Source organism: Odocoileus virginianus, chromosome 33 (genome assembly GCF_023699985.2).
Source record: "Odocoileus virginianus isolate 20LAN1187 ecotype Illinois chromosome 33, Ovbor_1.2, whole genome shotgun sequence".
Classification (NCBI taxonomy): domain Eukaryota; kingdom Metazoa; phylum Chordata; class Mammalia; order Artiodactyla; family Cervidae; genus Odocoileus; species Odocoileus virginianus.
In genome coordinates, this window is record NC_069706.1 from 674,552 (window position 1) to 696,761 (window position 22,210).

A 22,210-nucleotide genomic window follows, 5' to 3' on the forward strand; every position below is an offset into this window, starting at 1 on the left:
CCCTTAAAGATTTGGTAGAATTTATCTGTGAAATGATCTAGGCCTAATTTTTTGGGAGGGTAGGGTGGATTGGGGTGGTTTATGGTTAACTTTTTTTTCCATGGAAATAGGTCTGAGTTTTCCATCTCTAACAGTGTCAGTTTTGGTGTGTATTTCCCCAGGACATTTCCTGTATCTTCTATGTCTTCAGACTCATTTGTAGAGCCTGATGCAAAGTGGCCTCTTTTCATGATTTCTATCGTTTCAGTGATTATTTGCCCTTATTACTTCTTATTTTGTATATTTGACTTTCTCCTCTTTTCTCAATTAAGTTAACTAATAGATGACATATTCTGTTAATTTAAAAATTAGGATTTTGGTTTACTAATCATGACTGTGCTTTTCTGTTTTTTACCCTGTCATGTCTTTTCTCATTTTTTAGTATTTCTTTTCATATGCTCTTTATTGATTTACTTAGATCTTTTTCTAAGCTTTTTTGGGTTGGGAATTTAACTTGTTTTCATATTTTTAAATAAAAATGTTTAATACTGCGAATTGTCCTATGATCAGAGCTTTAAATGTATTTCGAAGATTTTGGTATGTAGTGTTTTCACATCATTACCTTGTTAGAAATTCTGTAATTTTAACTGTTTTTGCCCATTCATCCAGGAGTTAGCAGTTAAAAAAAAATTTCCACATGAAAGTTTTTTTCTGTCTTTTTGATACTTCATAACTTGTGGCCCTATTGCATTATGGTCAGTTTTGTAACATTTCCACGTGGCGGAATTCAATTTCTATGGCTGTGTAACAGATTTCCACAGCTTGGCTTGAGTCACACCTGTTTACCATCATCTCTGGGCTCTGTGGGTGGGAGTCCCTGCCCAGCTCTCTGGGCCAGACTCATGGGGCCGAGGGCCGTGCTTGTGCACACTCGGGGGGGTGTGCTCCTTGTGTGGGGGCATCTCGACCGGCTCAGGTAGGAGCCTGGAGCCGGTGGGCCATGGGGTCAGAGAGCCGCAGCACTTGCATGTCCTCTCGCAGCCCCCGCACACTCAGGGCCAGAGCGACTGGAGGGAGAGGTGAGCGGTTCAGAGTTGGCGCCTGAGCATGGTCGTCCCGAGCACGGGGTGGTGAGGGGCTCAGCTGTGAGCTCCTGGGTGAGGGGGGAGAACTCCAGGGGGCGGGTGGGTATTTCCAGGGCTGGGTCGGGTGACTCACCTGTGCTGACCAGGTATCGGGCTGGTTCTCAGGGGCCACACGGAAGTGGAGGCCAATGAGGGAGTGGGGCCCAGGGCTTCATGCTGGGAGCTCAGCTGTGCCAGGGGGTGCTTAGGTTGGGGTGCCGTGCTTAGGTTGCTTAGCCGTGCTTAGGTTGGGGTGGCGGCAAGACTGGAGGGGAGAGTGGGGGAGGGAGTGGGAGGCTGGGGGCAGGGAAGCAGGTGAGGGTTGGTGGTGGGTGTGGCCTGTGGGGGGTCTCTGGCAGCGGTGTGTGCCAGGGTAGGGGGGCCTGGACTGTCTGGGGTCTTCTAGGTTGGGAGGCTGTTGGAGTGGGGTCGAGTTGGGGGCAGACCCCCGGCAGGTTTGGCTGCCCTCCAGGGGCTGAGTCCTGACCACTGGACCGCCCAGGGCTTCCTTGCTGTCCTGTCTGGAGGTGTCTCCATAGGACAGAGACTGGAGATAGCGCCCCACCGTCAGAGGCAGCAGCGGGCCCTGCCACCACAGCTGGCATCAGCGCAGAAGAGGTTTGAGTCAGGGTTGTGGGGAAACAGCCAAGGGGAGGCGGGCTCCTCCTCTCCTGTGTGAGCAGGACCAGGAAACACATCTGTGTGCTCTTCATTGTTTGTTATTTTCCCTTGGCTTTTCCTCACTGGCAGAATCTAAGACCTGTGTGAAATAGGTTAGATTAGATTAGTGGTTTGAGAACCTCCATGGGGGATGTCCAGGCTGCTTCACCTCAGTTCTACCCAGTGTTTGCACGATGCGGGGCCGCGAGCAGAGAGGCCCATGTCCCTCGGTCCAGCTCTGCCCTTGAGCTCTGCCTACGGGCGCTGGACATCAGTCTGAGTGAGGCCAAGGTCCGGAGCCACAGGCCGGTCGAGGCAGCTCCAGGGGACACCCTGTGGCCAACACACAGGCTCTCGGCTCATGAGTATGAAAATCACCATGAAGCTGTCAAAATAGTGGTGGAAAGAGGCGTGGGGAGGCCGCCTAGACCAGACCTGGTCAGTTGGGGGGCAGGTCTCGGGGCCCAGTGCTAGCGTCTCACCTCCAGAGGTCAGCATGACAGTCCCGGGGGTCCTGCTAACATGGCGACGCTCTCTTGGGGTGCCCCTTCCTGGGAGCTGGTGGCAGGGAGTGGCGGGCCAGTCTCACCTTGGCTGAACCTGGACTTGGGGTGTTCACATGGGGGTGCAGCCCCTTCAGACCCGGCCTCCGAGGGGCAGGGGCATCTGCAGGCCCACCCTGGGCCTGACCGCGGCTCAGCACTCGGCCCTGGGGAGCGGGGTTGGCTCTTGGGCTGGGGCCCCTGCCCTGGGGAGGAGACCCTGGTGTGACTCTGTGTGGGATGTGGTGCTTGTCTGCCAGCTTCTCCCACTTGGCACTGGTAGCCATCCTGCCTTCTCTGGACTGTCTGCCCCCTCCCACCCTGCCCCAGCTCCTCCAAACAGAGTGGTCAGCTCCAAGCTGACCATTGTGTGGTTCTCCCCTCTGAGGGGTGGTGGCTGTGGGTGTGTTGACGCCCTTTGTCAGGCTCAGGAACCTCTCGTCCCAATTTGCTGAGAAGTGGTTGCTGTTGATTGTGAATAGATACTGAATTTTGTCTGATGTTTTTTCCGCCTCTGTTGATAGGATTGTATGGTTTCTCTTATTTGGTCTTTTAATTGATTTTTGAGTTTTGAAGCAGCTATGCATTCCTGGGCTGAGCCCACTTGGTCACTGGCTTGTTTTCTATGTTGTGAGGGGTGATGGTCTCTGATTTTCTTATTTGTCCTTAATTTTGTTTGGATAAAGTTGACCTGGGAAGTGTTCCCTCCTTTTCTATTTTCTGGAAGAGATCGGGTAGGACTGTTGTTATTTCTTCCTTAAATGTTTGAAGAATCTGCCTGCAATGCAGGAGACCCAGGTTTGATTCCTGGGTGAAGAAGATCCCCTGGAGAAGGAAATGGCTACCCACTCCAGTATTCTTGCCTGGAGAATCCCACGGACAGAGGAGCCTGGTGGGCTACAGTCCATGGGGTCGCAGAGAGTTGGACACAACTGAGCGACTAAACCACCACCACTAGAATTCACCAGTAAAATCACTTGGGCCTGGGCATTTCTCTTTTCTAGTTTTAACTACAAATTCAATCTCCTCACAGTTATAGGACTGTTCAGTACCTGTTACATTTGAATAGGCTTGGTTGTTTGTGGTTTGGGGAGATTTGGTTTATTTCATCTAAATTATCAAAGGAGAGGTGTTCCTGTGTCTGACTTGAGTGTGTCCAGTGAGGCTGGGGCCACGTATGTGCCCCCAGGGCTGACCGGAGAAGTCAGAGGAAGCCCGGGGAGGGAGTGCCCCCTCACCCCTGCACTTGGGGGGGGGTGGCTGTGCTGGTGTCCTGGGGCTGCTAAGTCAGATCCCCACAGCCCGGACCACTGAAGTCAGGTGACAGCTCCCGTGTGCCGTCTCCTCTTGGGGTGAGGACCCTGGTGCCAGCCTTGTCTCCTCTTAGCTTATCACACCAGAAAGCTCCTATTCCAAGGTTATGTTCTGAAGTTCTGGGTAGATGTAAATTTTTGGAGACACTATTCAACTCAACATTCAAAAAACTAAGATCTTGGCATGTGGTCCCATCACTTCATAGCAAATAGATGGAGAAAAAGTGGCAATAGTGACAGATTTTATTTTCTTGGGCTCCAAAATCACTATGGATGGTGACTGCAGCTATGAAATTAAGAGATGCTACTCCTTGGAAGGAAAGCTATGACAAAACTAAACAGCGTATTAAAAAGCAGAGACATCACTTTTCTGACAAAGGTCCATGTAGTTGAAGAGGGTGACAGAGGATGAGATCGTTAGATGGCATCTCTGACTCAGTGGAGATGGTGAGGGACAGGGAAGCCAGGCTTGCTGCAGTCCGTGGGGTTGCAAAGTCGGACATTACTTAGCAACTGAGCAACAACAAACTCAACCTGCCACTGCTGACCTACAGGCCCTCCCTGGTGGAGTTGATCCCCCTGTGTGGGGACTGAGGAGCAGGGAACCCCAGGCCTGGGGATGCCTGTCCTGAGACCCACAGTGAGGGACATGCTGTGGTGGACCCGGGACGGCCTCTTGGGCGGACCTGTGTGCTAAAGCCCTGGGGCTGTGGTTGGCAAGGGGCGTGCTTGTGGCACTGGGTTGGAAGCACCTGGGGGAGGTTGGGGACTGCTGGGTCTGGGTAGCCGTATGGGGGTGTTGACTGGGCCTGGTCCCCCAGGACAGCTCATGAGCTCTGAACGTGCCATCCACTCCACTGGATGTGACAGTAAAAGGTCTCAGAGGCTGCAGTGCCCGGTGGAGATGGACAGACGGGACGGAGGGACGGCCCGGCCGGCCGCTTGCTGGGCGCCAGCCCCTGCAGCTGCACGCGGCCTCAATGGACTGAGGGGCTTTGATGGGGACACAGTTGGCCCCTGATAACTCGCTAATGGCGCTTCGTATTTTTTCGTCTAGAAGAATTGTGTGAGTGTGAAGACTTCAGGGAAATGGAGGCCACTTGATGAAGAGCCTTGAGCCCACCCCTTAAAGGAACAAGGCGCGTTTCTCCCAAGGCCCCGACAGCTGGCTCCTCCAGCTCCAGCCCAGCGTATTGAGATGCAAATGCGTGCCTGGCGGGAGCGCAGCTGCTGGCTGGCACCGAGGCCCTCACCCCAGGTGCAGCCCCTCTGAGCCAGCCGGGGCTGCCACGCGGAAGACCCTTCCAGGACAAATGGAATCGTGGCCGCGCGCAGGGGGAGAGGCAGGTGAGAGGCATCATCTGGTTCTGCCGGCTCTGTGTCATCGCTTTCCTGACTTTCAGCCCCAAAGCGAGGTGTCTGTGCAGGTGGATGAGGGAGGCTTTGTGAACCTGCTCTGGTCCTGAGGGCTCAGGGGAGAGGGAGGAAGGGCTCTCTGGGGCTTTTGAGTCTCTTGCAACAGGTTTACAAACTCAGGAAACAAAGCCCTTCTACAATGGGCAACCGACAAAGGGAAAATGTGTCGGTCAGAACACAAGAGAGGTGCTTGGGGACCCTAACCGGAGTCAAGTGGGCACACACGGTCTGGGAAAAGACAAACACCCAGCTCCAGACTCTTATAATGATTGCGGCCTAAAGGGTCTGACTGTATGACGAAAACAAATTTTTCTGTAGAAAACATTTTAATTGTGGATTGGAACACATATGGAAGTTCACAAAATGTGAGCTCAGAAAATGTTCACAAACAGAATGTGGGTGTAACTGCCCCAGGAGGTGCCCCCCAGTGTTACCTGTATTAGCCTGCTCACCCACGGGGGTTGAGTTGTATGTGAAATCATGTGACAGAATTCAAGTGCAGTCACTTGTCCCATGGGGGGGTGCCGGGCCCGTGTCTATCTCTTCTCTCCTGAGAGGTGTCTGGGTCCTTAGTGATCCATCGGTGCTGCTGTGACCTCTTTTGCACACCTGTAGTGCACTGGGGCCTCTGTCTACACTTCTGTTGTGATGCCTCAGACATGGCACTGCTGGGTCCTGGTGTGTACAGCGTCCGCTTTAGTAGATGTCACCAGTGTCCAATGGGGACCAATGCTTCCACTTCTCTGTGGCTTCACCAACACCTGGCATTGAAAATCTTATTTATTTTAGCCTGCTGTAGTGATGTTTCAGGGTTTCTTACTTGACTGAGGGATGAGTGGTGGCATGCTGGAGCTGGCTTGACCGCCACGCGAGACTGACCATGCTCACTGCTTCCAAGCTCTGTGCTGAGTGATCTGGTGAGAGTATTTAATCATGGAAATTTAAAAATACTACAAATCAGGGCTTTATCCACAGAGTCAGTTATAATTTACATAAAACAAAATGCACCTATGTTAAGTGTACAGCTTGATGGTTTCTGAGAAACCCTGAAGTACCTACCCTGCAATTAAGACATAGAACATTTCCAGCTCTTGTAAATACTCCCTTGTTCCACTTCCCAGTCAGCCCCTCCCCAGCCTGCCCCCTGGGGTTAACACCTGATCTGTTCTCTGTCCCTGTAGTTGAGACTTTTCCCCTCCCTATAGCCCTGTATAAGGGGACGACAGAGGATGAGATGGTTGGATGGCATCACCTGACTCGATGGACATGAGTTTGAGGAAGCTTTGTGAGTTGGTGATGGACAGGGAAGCCTGGCGTGCTGCAGTCCATGGGGTCACAGAGAGTCAGACATGACTGAGTGACTGAACTGAACTGATAGCCTTGTATACATGGAATTATACAATGTGTATTCCTTTGTGTATTCCAATGTGTATTAGCTCAGCATGGTTTTGAGGTCCAAGTTCGTAGCAATAATTTGATCCGTTTATTGCTAAGAATTATTAGTTGTGTGTTGACCACACTGTGGGCTCACCCGCTTGCCTGCTGATGGACCCCTGGGCTGCCCCCAGCTCTGTGGTTGTTATGAATGAGTCTGCTGAGGACCTGCTTACAGGGCTCTGTGTTTTCACACCCAGAAGAGGAACGGCTGGGCCATGTGGTAGTGCATATTTAATAAACTGTTTTTCATGTAGTTATACATTCTTTCTGACCAGTAGTGTGTGTTTCCTCTTCCTCTATTTTATGAAAGTTTGTGTAGGATGATATTTTTTTTCCATTAAATGTTGGATAGATATACTAATCAGGCCATCTTGGTCTGAAGTTTTGTGAGAAGATTTTAAATTAAGAATTCAACTTTTTTAAATTGTTATGGAACTGTTAGTGTTTTCTCTTTCTTTGTGAGTCAGTTTTAGTAACGTGTACTTTCATGGAATTCTTTTTCACTTCACCTGGGATGTAAAGTCTATTGGAATAAAATTCACAATATTCTCTTGTTGTCCTTTCAGTGTCTATAGGATCTGTAGTGATGTCCCCCTTTTTCTTCTTGATGTTGTAATTTGTTTTTTGTCTCCTTTTTTGCTTGTTCATTGTGTTCATTTGCTTGTTCAAGTTTATCCCTTTTACTGATACATTTTTTAACTTCTTTGAAAGCAAAGATACTAACTCACTTCTTTTCAGAAATGTTTATTATTTTTGACTGCACTGGTCTTTGTTTCTGTGCATGGACTTTCTCTAGTTTCTGTTGGGGGGTACTTTCTGATTGTGGCGCTTGGGCTTCTCAATGCAGTGGCTTCTCTCGTTGCGGAGCCCAGGCTTTAGGGCACATGGGCTCCGTAGCTGTTGCACAAGGGCTTAGTTATTCCATGGCATGTGGAATATTCCAGGACCAGGGATCGAACCTGTGTTCCCTACACTGGCAGTGGATTCTTAACCACTGGACCACCAGGTAAGTCTCCTTTTACTGATATTTTCAAAGAACTAGAGTGGGTTTCAGTGATTTTGTTCTCTAATGTTTGGTCCTGAAAGGGTTTTTGTTTTATGCAAAGGTCTTTGTTGGGAGTCCCCATGAATCAGGAGTAGGTGCCTCTTCCCCGCAGCCTGGGGTGCACTGTTCTGCCTTTCACCTTCTCCTCTTGTACTGAATTATATTTTGTGTGTGTGAGTTCAGATACAAAATTTGATTTTTTTTCCTCCAGCATTTTTACATGGTTTGAACCAAAGGGTTTTTGCAGTAGACCAACTCACTGTAGTGAGATTTTAAAGGGACAACTTTTAGGTTAGAAAAAAGGTACCATAAGAGAGATAGTGGGCCTCAACCTGGAAGCTAGCACAAGAAGACAAGAAAGAGGGAATTGCCTGGCAGTCCAGTGGTTAGGACTTTGTGCCATCACCGCTAAGAGCCTGAGTTTGACCCCTGGTCTGTTGTTGTTGTTCAGTCGATCTGTCGTGTCCGACTTTTTGTGATCCCATGGACTGCAGCATGCCAGGCTTCCCTGTCCTTCACCATCTCCCAGAGCTTGTTCAAAGCTTGTTCCGTTGAGTCAGTGATGCCAGCCAACCATCGAGTCCTCTGTCATCCCCTTTCTTCCTGCCTTCAATCTTTCCCAGCATCAGGGTCTTTTCGAATGAGTTGGCTCTTTGCATCAGGTGGCCAAAGTATTGGAGCTTTAGCATCAGTCCTTCCAATGAATATTCAGGGCTAATTTCCTTTAGGATTGACTGATTTGACCTCCTTGCAATCCAAGAAGTCAAGAGTCTTCTCCATCACCACAGTGAAAAGCATCAATTCTTTGGCGCTCAGTCTTCTTTATGGTTCAATTCTCACATCCATACATGACTATTGGAAAAACCAATAGAGCTGAACTAAAATCCCACACACTGTGCAGCCAAAATAAGTAAATAAAAAGGAAGACAATGAGCTTCAGGTGGGTAGAAAAGAAATAACACCATTCACTATTTGCATGTAAACTACAGACACAACTTAGAGATACCACGGGTTTGCTTCCAGCATACTGCAGTAAGCTTTATTGCAATAAAGCAAGTCATATGACTGTCTTTGTTTCCCAGTGCATACAAAAGTTACCTTTACACTGTGCTGTTGTCTATTAAGTGTGCAGTAACCTTTTGTTTAAAAGAGCAGTGTACATACATGCCTTCCATTTAAAAACGCTAACCATCACCTGAGCCTTCAGTGAGTTGCCTTGGTGTTGGTATCTGCTGACTGAGCAGGGTGGCAGTTGTTGAAGGCTGGTGGCTGTGACAGTTTCTTAAAAGAAGACACTGATGTTTGGCATGTTGACTGACTCTTCCTTTCTGAGTGATCTCTCTGCAGTAGGCAGTAGCACTGATAGCAGTGCACTTTAGCATAGTTGTTGTTCAGTTGCTTAGTTGTGTCTGACTTTGTTACCCTATAGTTGAACTTCTTTAAAAACTGGAGTAAAAAAAAAAAAAAAAATTGGAGTCAGTCCTCCCAAACCCTGCTGCTGCTTTATCAACTAAGTTCATGTAATATTTTAAAGTCTTTGTTTCCATTTCAGCAGTATTCACAGCATCTTCACTGGAGCTGATTCTGTCTCAAGAAGCCACTTTCTTTGCTCATCCATGAGAAGCAACTCCTCATTCATTAAAAATTCTGTCATGAGATTGAAGCAACTCAGTGACTTTAGGCTCCACTTCTAGTTCTCTTGCTGTTTTTGCCACATCAGCAATTACTTCCTCCACTAAAGTCTTGAACCCCTCAAAGTCATCCTCAAAGAGGTTGGAGTCAGCTTCTTCCAAACTCCTTTTAGTGTCAATGAGTCCTGAGTCACAAAAGTTCTTAATGGCATCTAGGATGGTGACTCCTTTTCAGGTTTTCAGTGACTTTGCCCAGGTCCATCCAAGGAATCACTGTCTATGGCAGCTATAGCCTTAGGACATGTGTTTCTTATTAATGACTTCAAAATATCTTTGATCCTTGGGCTGCCTGTGTTAGCAGGCATGAAAATAACATTATCTCATTGAATAATCTCATTGTTCATCTCCATCAGAGCTCTTGGGGGACCAGGTGCATTGTCAGTGAGCAGTAATATTAATATTTTGAAAGGAATTTGAATTTTTTTCCCTGAGCAGTAGGTGTCAACAGTGGGCTTATAATGCTCAGCAAACCATGTTGTAAACAGATGTGCTGCCATCCAGATTTTGTGGCTCCATTTATGGAGCGCAGGAGGGTAGATTTCACATAATTCTTAAGGGCTCTAGGATTTTCAGATGGTCAGTGAGCATTGGCTTCAACTTAAACTCACCAGCTGCACTAGCCTTTGACAAGAGAGTCAGCCTGTTCTTTGAGGCCAGGCCCTGACTGCCCTCCAGCTCTGAGAGTCCTAGGTGGCTTCTTCCAATAGAGGCTGTCTTGTCTGCATTGAAAATATTTTATTTGGTGTAGCCAGCTTCATTAATTGGCTCAGCTAGGTCTTCTGGATACCTTGCTGCAGCTCCTACATCAGCACTTGCTGCTTCACCTTGTACTTTTTTGTCATGGAGGCAGCGTCTTTCCTTCAGCCTCATGAACCTACCTCTGTCAGCCTCAGGCTTTCCTTCTGTGCCTTCCTCCCCTCTCTCAGCCTTCATAGAATTGAAGAGAGTTAGGACTTTGCTCTGGGTGAGGCTTTCATTTAAGGGAATGTTGTGGCTGGTCAGAATTTCAGTCTAGACTAAAACTTTCTCCACATCAGCAATAAGGCTGTTTGACTTTCTTACCATTCATGTGTTCACTGAAGGAGCACTTTTAATTTCCTTCAAGAACTTTTCCTTTGTCTTCACAACTTGCCTATTTGGTGCAAGAGGCCTAACTTTTGGCCTGTTTTGACTTTTGACATGTCTTCCTCACTAAATTTAATCATCTTTGTTGTTGTTCAGTCATTAAGTCATGTTTGACTCTTTGCAACCCCATGGACTACAGCATGCCATGCTTCCCTGTCCTTTACTATCTCCCTGAGTTTACTCAAACTCATGTCCACTGAGTTGGTAATTTCACCCAACCGTCTCATCCTCTGTTGTCCCCTTCTCCTCCTGCCCTCAGTCTTTCCCAGTGAGTTGGCTCTTTGCATCAGGTGGCCAAAATATTGGAAAAAAACTTTAGCGTCAGCATCAGTCCTTCCAATGAATATTCAGGGTTGACTTCCTTTAGGATTGACTGGTTTGATCTCCTTGCGTCCAAAGGACTCTCAAGAGTCTTCTTCAGCACCATAATTCAAAAGTGTCAGTTCTTCAGCACTCGGCCTTCCTTATGGTCCAGTCATCTTTAGCTTTTGCTTTAAAGTGAGAGATGTGCAACTCTTCCTTTCACTTGAACACTCAGAGGCCATTGTAGGATGATTGATTAATCGGCCTAATTTCAGTATTGTTGTATCTCAGGGAACAGGGAGGAAGAGAGGAAGGATAGCAGGTCGGAAACAAATGTTGATCCATTAGGTTCACAGTCTTATAGAGGTATAGGTTGTGGTCTCAAAACAGTTAACAGTAGTGACATCAAAGATCACTGATCACACATCACCATAACAAATGCAATATTCAAACATTTTAATTTTTATTAAGAGAATTAATTAAATTAATATTTAATTAATATTAAGTAAATATTACTACTAAAATGTGACATGGAGGCCTGAAGTGACAAAATGCTGTTGAAAAATGGTGCCGACAGACTTGATGCAGGGTTTTTTCAATTTGTAAAAAGCACCAATACCTGTGAAGTGCGATGAGACGAGTCTGCCTCTATTAGAAGAAGCTTCAACTTGTTGTGAGGGATGTGCTAAAGATGTCAAGGCAGTTCAGAGCAGTGGGGGCTGAGACCATGAGGTCCCAGGATGTATAATAAAGCTGTCATCATGTGGACCAGGCGATCCCCTGGGCAGGCATGATCCCGGAACAGTGAACCACACAGCCTGGAGGCGGCAGGGTCAGCTGCTGCTCACCCCTCAGGTCAGTCCCAGGGGGTGAGGTGGCCACACACCTGCGGAGAGTGGGCAGAGGACCCTAGCTGTGCCCTGCCCCGAGGCCTTGCTAAGAGTCTGATTTGAGTTGGGAAGAGGAGGTCGGTGGCCTCAGCAGACACAGGTTTAAGAATCACCAGCACCGCATAGCCACGACTGCCCTTCTATTTGCCCACCTTTCCTTGGCCTAGCGTTGTGCAGCCATGACTGCCATTATCATTTGCTTGTCTTTCCTCAGCTAATTGGTAGTCACATGTGTGACTGTCTTTCCAAGACCATCAGTGCCCAAGTGTGGTCACAGGCTGATTCTGGACACCCACCTTCCATCCCACGCACCAACCATAGCCGCCTGTGTCAGCCTGAGTGAATCCAGCCCTGTGCACATAGCAGTAAAGGGACGAAGCACTTCATGTGCCCCCCCCCCCCCACCCTTTTGTGCCATGTGCCCCACACACAGGGCAGTGTGAGGTCTCTCAGCCCCTGGGGCAGGGTCTCAGGACACTAACGAGGTTTTCTTTTTCGTTTTGTTTTATTTAAAAAAATAGAGATGAAATTGACATTAAGATTAATCATTTTGCAGTGAACATTCAGTGACATTTAGAATATCAGTGTCATGCAGTCATCACCTCTATTTAGTTTAAAAGTATTTTATTACCTCAGAAAGAAGCCCTGAACCATTAGCAGTTGCCCCTCATTCTCCCCTCTGGCAACCACTAGTCAGCTTTCTATCTTTATATTTACCTGTTCTAGATATTTCTATAGAAGGAATCATGTAACAGGTGATCTTTTTGTCTGGCTTATTTTACTGGGCATAATGTTTTCATAGAAAAGCTATGACCAACCTAGACAGCATATTAAAAAGCAGAGACATTACTTTGCCGACAGAAGCCCATCTAGTCAAAGCTATGGTTTTTCCAATAGTCATGTATGGATGTGGGAGTTGGACTATAAAGAAAGCTGAGTGCCAAAGAATTGATGCTTTTGAACTGTGGTGTTGGAGAAGACTCTTGAGAGTCCCTTGGACTGCAAGGAGATCCAACCAGTCAATCCTAAAGGAAATCAGTCCTGAATATTCATTGGAAGGACTGATGCTAAAGCTGAAGCTCCAATACTTTGGCCACCTGATGCAAAGAACTGACTCACTGGAAAAGACCATGATGCTGGGAAAGATTGAAGGCAGGAGAAAGGGACGACAGAGGATGAGATGGTTGGATGGCATCAACGACTCGATGGACATGAGTTTGAGTAAACTCCGGGAGTTGGAGATGAACAGGGAGGCCTGGTGTGCTGCAGTCCATGGGGTTACAGAATTGGATATGACTGAGCAATTGAACTGAACTGAAAATTTTATCCACATTGCAGTGGGTACTGGTACTTAGAAAAGAAATATTTATTTGGCTGAGTTGGGTTTTAGTTGCAGCACATGCAATCTTTATTTGTTGCATGAGAACTCTTAGTTGCAGTATATGGAATCTAGTTTCCCAGCCAGTGATCGAACCTGGGCCACCTGCATTGGGAGCATAGAATCTTATTAGCCACTAGGCCACCAGGGAAGATCCCTGAGTTAATTTTTGAATATGGTGTGAGGTAAGGGCCCAACCTCATTCTTTAGCATTTAGATCCATTTTTCCCAGCATCATTTGAAAAGACTATCCTCTTTCCACTGAATGGTCTTGGCACCCTGTCAAAGACCATTTGACCAAACATGTGAGGGATTCTCTAGGCTCTGCTTTCTATTCTGTTGATCTGTGTGTCTATTTTTGTGCTATTACCAGTTTTGATTACTTTGTATTAAGTTTTAAAATCAGGAAGTGTGAGCCCTTCAACTTTCTTCTTTTTCAAGGTTGTTTTCATTATTTGGGGCCCTTGCAATTCCATGTGGGCTTGAGGATTGACCTTTATATTTCTATAAAACAGGCCAGTGGAATTTTGATAGAGATTCATCAACTAAGTAGATATTTTACTAGTACTGTCATCTTAACAGAATTAAGTCATCAAAGCCATGGACATAGATGCTTTTCACTTTTGTACTTTTCAGTGTAGAAGTCGTTTACCTCCTTGGTTATATTTATTCTTAGGTATTTGATTCTTTTGGATGCTATTGTAAGTGATATTGTTTCCTTAGTTTCTTTTTCAGATTGTTCATTGCAGGTATAGAAACACATCTGATTTTTGCATGTTGATCTCATACCCTGAATCTTTGCTGATTTAGTTTATTAGCTCCAGTAGTATTTTTGTGGATCACTGGACTTTTCTGTATATAAGATTATATCATCTGTGAATATAGTTTCACTCCTTCCTTTCCAATTTCAAAGCCTTTTAATTATTTTTCTTGACTAATTGCTCTGGCTCGATCTCCAGTACAGTGTTGAATAGCAGTGGTGCAAATGGGCATCCTTGTTTTGGTGTTGATCACAGAGGTAAAGTTTATAGTCTTTCACCATTGAGGATGACATTAACTGTGGGTTTTTCATGAATGTTTGTTATGTGTGGAAGTGCCCTTCTCTTCCTAGTTTTCTGAGTGGTTTTATCATGAGAGCAAATGACTTTCTTACATCAATTGAAAGAATTTTTTTTTTCCCCTGCACCTATATTCTGTTACTGGAGAAGGAAATGGCAATCCACTCCAGTATTCTTGCCTGGAGAATCCCATGGACAGAGGAGCCCCGCAGGCTGCAGTCCACAGGGTCACAAGAGTCGGACACAACTTGGTGATTAAACCACCACCACCACCATGTCTGTTAATGTGGTGATTAACATTGATTGATTTTATGTTGGACAACTGTGGCATTCCTGGGATAAATCCCACTCGGTCATGGCATATAATTCTCTTAGCATGCTGAGAGACTTGTTTTGCTAGTATTTTGTTGAGGATTTTTGTTATAAATAATTCTGATAACAGAATTATGTCTGTTCATAAAGGATACTGGTGTCTTTGTCTGCCTTTGTTAGCAGAGTAATACTGGCCTCATGAGTTAGGAAGTGTTCCCTCCGTTCCTGATTTTTTTTGGAAAGAGTTTGGGAAGGATTTGTGTTAACTTTTCTTTGAATTCTTGGGAGAATTCTGTAACAAAGCCATCTGCTTCAGTCTTTTTCTCTGCTGGGAAGTTTTGGATTACTGATTCAGTCTTCTTACATGCAATAAATCTCTTCAATTTCCTATTTCTTCTTGAGTCACTTTGAGCATTTTATGTCTTTAGGAATTTGTCTCATCTAGGTTACCTGATTTGTTGGCTATATTTATTCATACTGTTCTCTTGTAATCCTTTTTATGTCTGTGATGTAGATAGTAATGTCCCACTTAGCTTTTTTGATTTTAGTTGTTTGTATCTTCTCTTTTTGTCAGTAAAAGCTACCGTTTTGTCAATTTTGTTGATTATTTTAGGAACTTTAAAGGTTAAGTTTTCTGATATGTGAGTTCTACCTTTGGAACTGAGTCCCTGAGCACAAAGGTCCATGGTGTCCTCAGGCTGCAGGATATAGGGTAGGAGTGGATCCTGGGGACAGGTTGTCATGATGCTGAGCAAGGGAACCTCTCAGCAGAGGGATGCAAGTAGCCTTCTCGGAATTCAAGTGTCTTTCATACTAGTATCTGTTCACTTCTGAAAGGGGTGTTGACCCAGCATGCTGGAGGTGTGGGGGGTGAGGGGTGCTAGGAGTGACAAACAGGCTGATAATACTCAAGGTAAAAGGCTGCCTTCCCAGTCCATCCATGTGAACATCTCAGTCCCTGCCTCTGCTGTTTGCTGTTTTAAGAGGAGACCACAGTCTAATTCACGAAGCCCTGTGAGCGCAGCCACTGTGTGAGGGTCCTCAGCTGTGCTTAGAAATCGGGGGAACAGAAAGAAAGACAGTGAGCGTGCAGCCCGAGGAGAAGATGGAAGGCAGACGTGGGAAGGTGGAAGGAAGGAAGAGCACATGTGCGGGTGAGACAGAGCGGGGCAGCCCACCTAAGAGGCCGGAGTGGCAGCTGTGAGAGCGGGGACGAGGTCGAGAGCAGCCCCGGTGAACATCGGAGGTGGGGGCAGGCCTCGGCCCCTGGGCAGCCTCCAGCGGGGCCGTCGAGTCAGGCAGCCAGGCACTGAGGACCGCTCAGGCTTCCCCATCTCCACGGGCCGTTCTAAAAACTGACAGCCTCAGCAGATGGTTCTGCCCCTGTGGGGCCACAGGCTGGTGTTTGCTGGCCCTGTCCCTCCAGAGTCGGCAGCCTGAGCGCGGGCCATCCCTGCGCGGATGCGGCAGCCTGGGGAGAGGAGGGCTGGATCTGACTGAGGGTGGGCTTGGCCTCAGCGTTTATCATCTCAGAGAGAAGACCTTCTGGTGAAGGGATGACGCCCGGAGGTCCTTTGATGGAGGCAGGCTCCCACACACCCTGCTCATGGGGACAGGACCTGTGCCGAGCCTTTTGCTCCATCCTCAACCAAGAGGGAGGCGGTGGGTCCTCCCTGAGACAGGCTCCCAGCTGAGCCCCCAACCAGGCTCAGTGGGTCACCTGAGCTTAGCTGCTGCTTGGTGACCGGAGGCCCAAGTCCTGTCCTGGAGCAAGAGGGCCGAGTGCAGGGCCAAGTTGGAGAGCTGGGGGGAGGTGTGGGGCTGGGCCCGGGCGTTGCGACCATCACCACATAGACCCCCATTCAGACTGTGGCAGCCGTAGGGGCAGAGCGCTCTGCGGGGAGAAGCCCCCAGATGGGGTGGGGGGTCTCAGAGAGGGCCAGCCTGTCAGGCAGAGGTTTCCATGGGGCGGCGGCTCGAGAGCGGGTGGGAAGAACCGACCTTAAATTTCCAGTCTCCTAGAGGGTCAGTGCCCGGGCCACACTCTGCCCACTTCTCTTGCAAGCAGGCCGCCCCTTCCTGTGTTCTGAGAATACCTCTGCCCCTGCCTTGAGCGGACTCCTGGTTTTAGAAGGTGAACCTAGGACCCTGTGCAGCGGCCTGTGCCTGATAGAAATTCAGTTCCCAACCTGCATCTGAGTTTCTTGTCGAGGAGGGCGGACCCTCACCCACCAGGACCCGCAGGACTCAGTTGCCTGTCCCAGAAGGGGTGAGCCAAGCCACCACCTCATGTCCCTGCCCCCCTGACCTCCCCATCAACAGCTGACTGTCCTGACACTGGACAGAGGCAGCCTTGGTTGGAGGAGACACACGTGTCTGGGCCTTTCTTTTGCATCAGGTCGACAGTGTGTCCAGCACTGGGGGGCCAGCCTGAGCCCCCTGCCAGCCTGTGTGTGACCAGGAGCAGCCTGGAGTCGAGCAGAGGCAGGAGAGATGGCCCTGAGTGTTGTGAGCACTGCGAGCTCCCAGTGCAAAGGCCCTGTGGCCCCATGTGGCTGGTGGGCGAGCAGGGGAGGGGCACAGTGACGGGTGGAGACCCCAGGTTCAGGCTCAGTGAGGTGGGCCCTAGGATGGCTTTGCAGGAGGGTGGGGTCTGACTGTCCTCGACAGGAGGGTATGGGTCTCAGGACAGGCTCTGAAGGTAGGGGTGGGGCTGCTTCTGACCAGTGGGGACCACTCAGGGACCCGAGCCTCTGGAGGCATGGGCAGGTCTGATGGGGCCCTTGATTTGTTAGTGGGCCATGCACCCACCCTGACTGCATCTGGGATGTCCCCTGGGGCAAGAGGATGCCGCGGGTTCCTGGGCCACCTTTCTGCTGTCACTCCTGTCGGTGGCTCCACCCGTGGCTCTGCCCAGCCTGCAAGTCTGAGCATCACCGTCTGTGTGTGTCCTAAGAGGTCCCAGGAGTCTTGGGACCAGCATGGCTGGACCGAGGCCAAGAGAAGAGCCCACACCAGGGGTGCCGAGTCCTGTGGCCTCCCCAGCCTGATCCCTGGGTGGCGCTGAGCCCAGAGTGTGGTGGGCAGGGCTGGCAGGGCGGGGACCCACCACGGCTCCTGGCAAGGAGGCCACCTGTGGTTCTGGGGCTAGGGGGTCACCCCGAGCCAAGACAGTGTCTCTTCAGGCCCCCTGCCCGTCCTGGGCCCCACAGGGGCACCCCTGGTGCTCCCACCCACTGGCAAGGTCCCCAGGACAGCCCCCTGGGAAGGGCCCAGGCACGGCGGGCCAGCGGTATCTCCGTGTAGCCGTCATGGGCAGACGTGCTGGCTCCAGGCTCCGTGTCTGAGGCCCCGTCTGTCCCGTGGTAGACACAGGGCGCCTGTTTGCCTGCGAGCAGAACACGGCCTCTCTGTTGGCACCTGGGCCAGCCGGCCCCCAGGCGGGCGGGGGGGCTCTGCACAGACTCACGCTTGTGCCCACCTCAGTCTGGCCTCCTGGCCCAGACCAGCTTGTTCTCGCGGGGACCCTCCACGTTGCGGCAGGCGCTGTGGATGGCTGGGGGGGGCAGGTGTCCACTCACTGCTGACGTCAGGCTGTGGAGGTTCTGGGCTGCAGCCCAGGAGGGTCGCCAAGCAACACACCATTAATCCAGTTCCACCTGAAGCGAGCAGGCCACAGATCGGCTGCCCTGGGGAACCCCGCACCCCAGCACCTGGGCCAGGGCTGACCGCTCTGCTGTGCCCCCCTCCCAGGTCAGGGTCAGGGAGCAGGAGGCTCCAGCATGAGACCGGATGCGTGGTCACAGGTTGGGGGAGGACCTCGATCAGGGTTGGTGGGGGTAGCCCACCCAAGGACAGAGGCCCTGTCCGCACCCCTGGGTGTTGGTCACTGCAGGGGAGAGTGGGTGCTGGGGTGTGTGGGCTCTGAGGGGATCCCCAGCTTCTCCCACACAGGCGCCTCCTGCATGCAGTGGGGACCCATTTGGGAGCAGAAAGGAGAGGCGGTGTTTCCTCCCAGCCACACCAGCACACGACGTGCTGGGCTGAGGACCAGCCTGCTGGTGCCAAGGACCCAGAGTGGGTGCTGTGGACACAGCTGGGGGCAGAGGCCATGTGGGCAGGTGGTCCTGGGGCTGACTGGAGCTTCGAGCAGCACTGGGACCATGTCTGGGGGCCTGGTGACCTGGGAGCGCAGCCAGGGCGGAGGACTCAGGAGCCCCTGGTGAACCATGACGTGGGGCGCATGGAGACAAGGAAGCACGGACCCCCACCTGGACCAGCAGCCCGTGCTCTCCAGCCCTGCTTCCCCACATGCCCTTGTGGATGGAGACCCTCACTCAGAGCAGCCAGCCGCTGTCCTCCTGCTTTATTTCCCAGCACGAGCCCTGGGCTGCCTCTACTCAGGTTCCGGGTACGGCCACTCCCGGGATGTGAAGTAGCCCCGCAGGTCCTGGAGGTTGAGAGGCGGGAAGTAGGGGCCGAGCCGCCTGCGGATCCACCACTTGCCCTCGGCCGCGTGCCTGCCCCCAGGGCGGCTGAACTTGTACCTGTAGTGCTCTCCTCGGACCCATCTGCAAGGCGAGGGCAGCGGGCAGCCTTGGCCCCTGACGGCCCTGGGTGCAGAGCTGGGCTGTGCCCAGCCAGGAGCAGCCAGAGGCCCAGCCAGTGATGGTGGGTGGCGGGGGGGTGGGGGTGGGGTGGGGGGTGGGGTCGGAGCAGAAGGGCCAAGCCTCAGGGCCTGCGGACTGAGCCCACGGTCCTTAGTGGGTGCGTGGGGCCTCATGTCCAGGCCTTGTTCTGGGCTGGGCCGGCCCCCAGGGCAGAGCTCTGCATTTAGGGGAGAAGCCCTGAGGGGCAGCCGAGGCTGCAGTGGGGGCCTGTTTGGCAGGGGTGTCTTACCTGGGGGGGGCCCGGCCCTCAAAGGGGTTGTGGGCCAGCAGGGACAGGGCCTGCGCGTCGTTGGCCAGGAGCTTGCCCGCCAGGTGGATGATCCACTCGTTGTGCTCGTAGGTCTGGGGGTGAGGAGAGGATGGGGTACTTGGGGTGCAGACAGCTCGGTGTCTGCAGCCACCCCCCCACTCTGAGAGCCCCCATGTGTGTGCACCCCGCCCCTCCCTCCTGACAGCCGCTAGCTTCAGGCTGTCGGCCTGGGGGCCCTGACTCAGTGCGCTCGGCAGTCAGCTTTTCTGAGTGGGGGCTTTCCTGGGGGCCTGTACCCTGTGGTGTTGGTCCTTCCTATTCTTGCCGCCTGCTTGCTCTCCTGGGTGCCTGCCCCCCTGCTGTCCTGTCCTCAGGGACCTGGATGGAGCGGGGCCGGGCCTGGCTTTGTCATCGGCAGGACCAGCAGTCCCAGGCATGTGACTGAGCCTCCTGGAGGCTGTTGTCCTGGGCAGGGGGCACAGTCCTGCCGGTTTGCTTGGGTCTGAGCGAAGGCTCCATGGATGCTGGCTGCGTTGTTACTGGCCACGCCTGCCTTGTTTGCCCTGGGGGAAGCACTATGAGAAGCCAGCAGGGAGGCCCAGCTTTGGGGGGGCCCTGGCAGGTTCCCGTGGGCCATGCCCCAGCACGGACTCCCTGGCCTCATCCTGTGTCTGCAGGGCCTCTCCACCGAGGGCCTCACCTGGAAGGCAGCGAACCACATTAGCCAGTCCAGGCGGTGGTGGTACGGTGAGATGAGGCAGGGGCGCCGCCTCAGGTCCCCAGGCTTGCACTTGAACTCGTAGTCCTCCCAGGCGGCATCGGGGGCGCTGGCGTTGGCGCTGGCTGTGCCCTGCAGGATGACCTCTGTGCGCTCCCTGGTGATGCTGGCGGGGACGGGGAGGGGCCATGTCAGGGCTGAGCCTCCCCACTCTGACCCCCGACCCGAGCAGGCCACAGTAAGGCTGGGGGTGCAGGCGGGGGCTGGCCGTATATGCGTGTCTACCCCGGGGTCTCAGTGGCCCTGAGGTACCTGCCGAAGGCCCCGTATGTGTTGACGATCCGAAGGGGGTTGAAGGAGCTGTTCATGACCTGCCGGGGGCTCAGCAAGTTGAGGACCACAGGGATGCTGAGCCAGGCCACCAAAACGCCCAGCACCAGGTTGACTGTGCCCCGTGCCACACAGCCTGCTGGGAGGGGGCACAGTGAGTGGGCTGTGACCCCCAGGCTTGGCCTCTCTGCGGACCCTTGGGCCCACAGACACCAAGAGAGGTACAGCTGTTCCCTCGGGGAGTCTGGGAAGGGCTCCCACCACGTGCAGCCCCCTTCTCCCTGAGCCTAGGATACCTTCCAGGCTGATGTGGGAACATGGCCGCTCCTCTCAGTGCCCCCTACAGCCCCCAAGCTGTCCCAAGACCTGGGCTGGAGCAGTAGCAACTGAGGTCACTGTGCTGGGGACCAGGAGACACGTCCATACCAAGCAGACGAAAGTGACCCTGCCCAGGCGTGGAGACAATGCTCTGTCTCCCAGGCCACTGGGGTGGGCACAGGGCTGGGTGCCATAGCCTCCGCAGTTGCACACTGGGGTGGGCACGGGGCCGGGTGCCATAGCCTCCGCGGTTGACTGGCACCAGACACAGGGACCACCTGGGCTCCCCAGCCATGCCCACCTTCCAGTGTCACCCACCGCGCGTCCGCGGGGCCCCAGCCCCTTGGGCCTCCTCCTTCTGAATCTTCAGGACTTGGTCCTTGAGGCGGCCAGGCCCCGAGGGAAACAGGCCGCCTAGGGTGGCGTCATCAAAGCAGGCGAGGCTGGGCACGATGGTCAGCCAGTTCAGGAAGCTCAGGTTCCCGCTGATGATGAGGACCACCTGCAGGGAGATGGGCTCCAGCCGTGGCACCTCACAAGCCGTGGTGACGCACGGGCTGGGGTCACGCCCTCCCCGAAGCCTGTGCTGATCCCAGGTGCCCGGCCCCCCTCCCCACCCAGGCCACTCGCCCGGCCTCCCTCAGACTGGCCCGGGGATGCCCATGTCCCAAACGACCTCAGAGATGAGCTCTGCCCCTGCGCCTCTGGTGAGGCCCCTTCTGCTGACCCCGAGTCTGGACTTGGCCCTGTGCGGAGGCTGCTGGGGTTCTCAGCTGCACAGCCGGGCTAGGATGAGTCTGTGTCTGTGGCAGCTGTCACCATGACCGGTGAGCGGCAGGCCCAGGGCGGCTTCCTCAACAGCCAGCCCCAGGGCCCTGCAGCTTGTCCTTCACTGGGGCGGAGTCTGGATGGGGCTCCTGCTGCTCCCCTGGACCAGGATTTGGGAGTGTGCTGGTGCACACGCCTGTGCCAGCCCAGCTTCCACCACGGAGTGACCAGGCACGAGGCCGGTCCTGAGCCCAGGTTTCCCCCGGACAGGGGGCCTGCGAGGTCAGCCTGCACCTGGATGCAGTTTAGCCGGACCCTGTCTTCATGAACCTCCCGGTGCTGTCTGCCAGGTGGCTGCCCGAGTGTCTGGTCACTGCCTCTCCTGAGAAGCTTCCATGGGCCCAGCTGGATCCAGTGAGTGCCTCTGTAAGCCTGGATGACCAGGGTCCAGGAAGCCCACATGTACTTAGTCCCCTGGGATTGGCACCAACCAGACAACTTGTCAGAGCTAAGGTCCCCCAAGTGCAGGACAGAAGGGGCTTCCGCTCCCTGGTCTGTCCACCAGTGTCGCCGCCTGCATCCGGGGATTGCTTCTCAGCCAGAAGCTCCACAGGGTCCCTTCTGGTAACCACATGTCTGTCAGCTGTTCCAGAGACTGAAAGTGGCACCTTCTACTTGATGCAGACCTGGCTGTCAAGGGTGTGGCTGGGAGTGGGGTGGTCTTCACTCGCGAGGAGAGGCTGCAGGGTCACGCCCGCCCATGTGCCTGGCAGGCGCCTCTGAGCACAGGGCCCCAGGGCCCCAGGCCAACTGCACACACAGCTTCTGGGTCCCTACAGGAGTGACAGACACAGGGGAGGAGGCACCAGCGGGGGGCTGGCTG

At 52.4% G+C, this 22,210-nt stretch overlaps 1 protein-coding gene and 1 long non-coding RNA gene across 7 annotated transcripts in view; one reads left to right on the forward strand and one right to left on the reverse strand.

The window, feature by feature from the left end:
• Positions 1-22,210, forward strand: part of LOC139032833 (uncharacterized) — an 84,139-nt gene that overhangs the window by 20,265 nt on the left and 41,664 nt on the right. For all 5 annotated transcript variants that reach the window (XR_011485454.1, XR_011485455.1, XR_011485457.1 and 2 more), the window contains exon 2: positions 4,676-4,965. This is a non-coding gene — a long non-coding RNA (uncharacterized lncRNA). The remainder of the gene's footprint in view (positions 1-4,675; positions 4,966-22,210) is intronic.
• LMF1 (lipase maturation factor 1) overlaps positions 18,625-22,210 on the reverse strand; it is a 51,324-nt gene continuing 47,738 nt past the window's right edge. Inside the window, exons 7-11 of one of the 2 annotated variants that reach the window (XM_020886372.2) lie at positions 20,878-21,061; positions 20,224-20,377; positions 19,894-20,077; positions 19,173-19,285; positions 18,625-18,844 (exon numbers count right to left, since the gene is read on the reverse strand). In XM_020886372.2, coding sequence (XP_020742031.2) covers positions 18,670-18,844; positions 19,173-19,285; positions 19,894-20,077; positions 20,224-20,377; positions 20,878-21,061 — 810 coding nt within the window. In that variant the 3' untranslated portion in view covers positions 18,625-18,669. Of the gene's footprint in view, positions 18,845-19,172; positions 19,286-19,893; positions 20,078-20,223; positions 20,381-20,877; positions 21,062-22,210 lie in introns of both variants that reach the window. The other variant, XM_070461007.1, reaches the window with a different exon arrangement.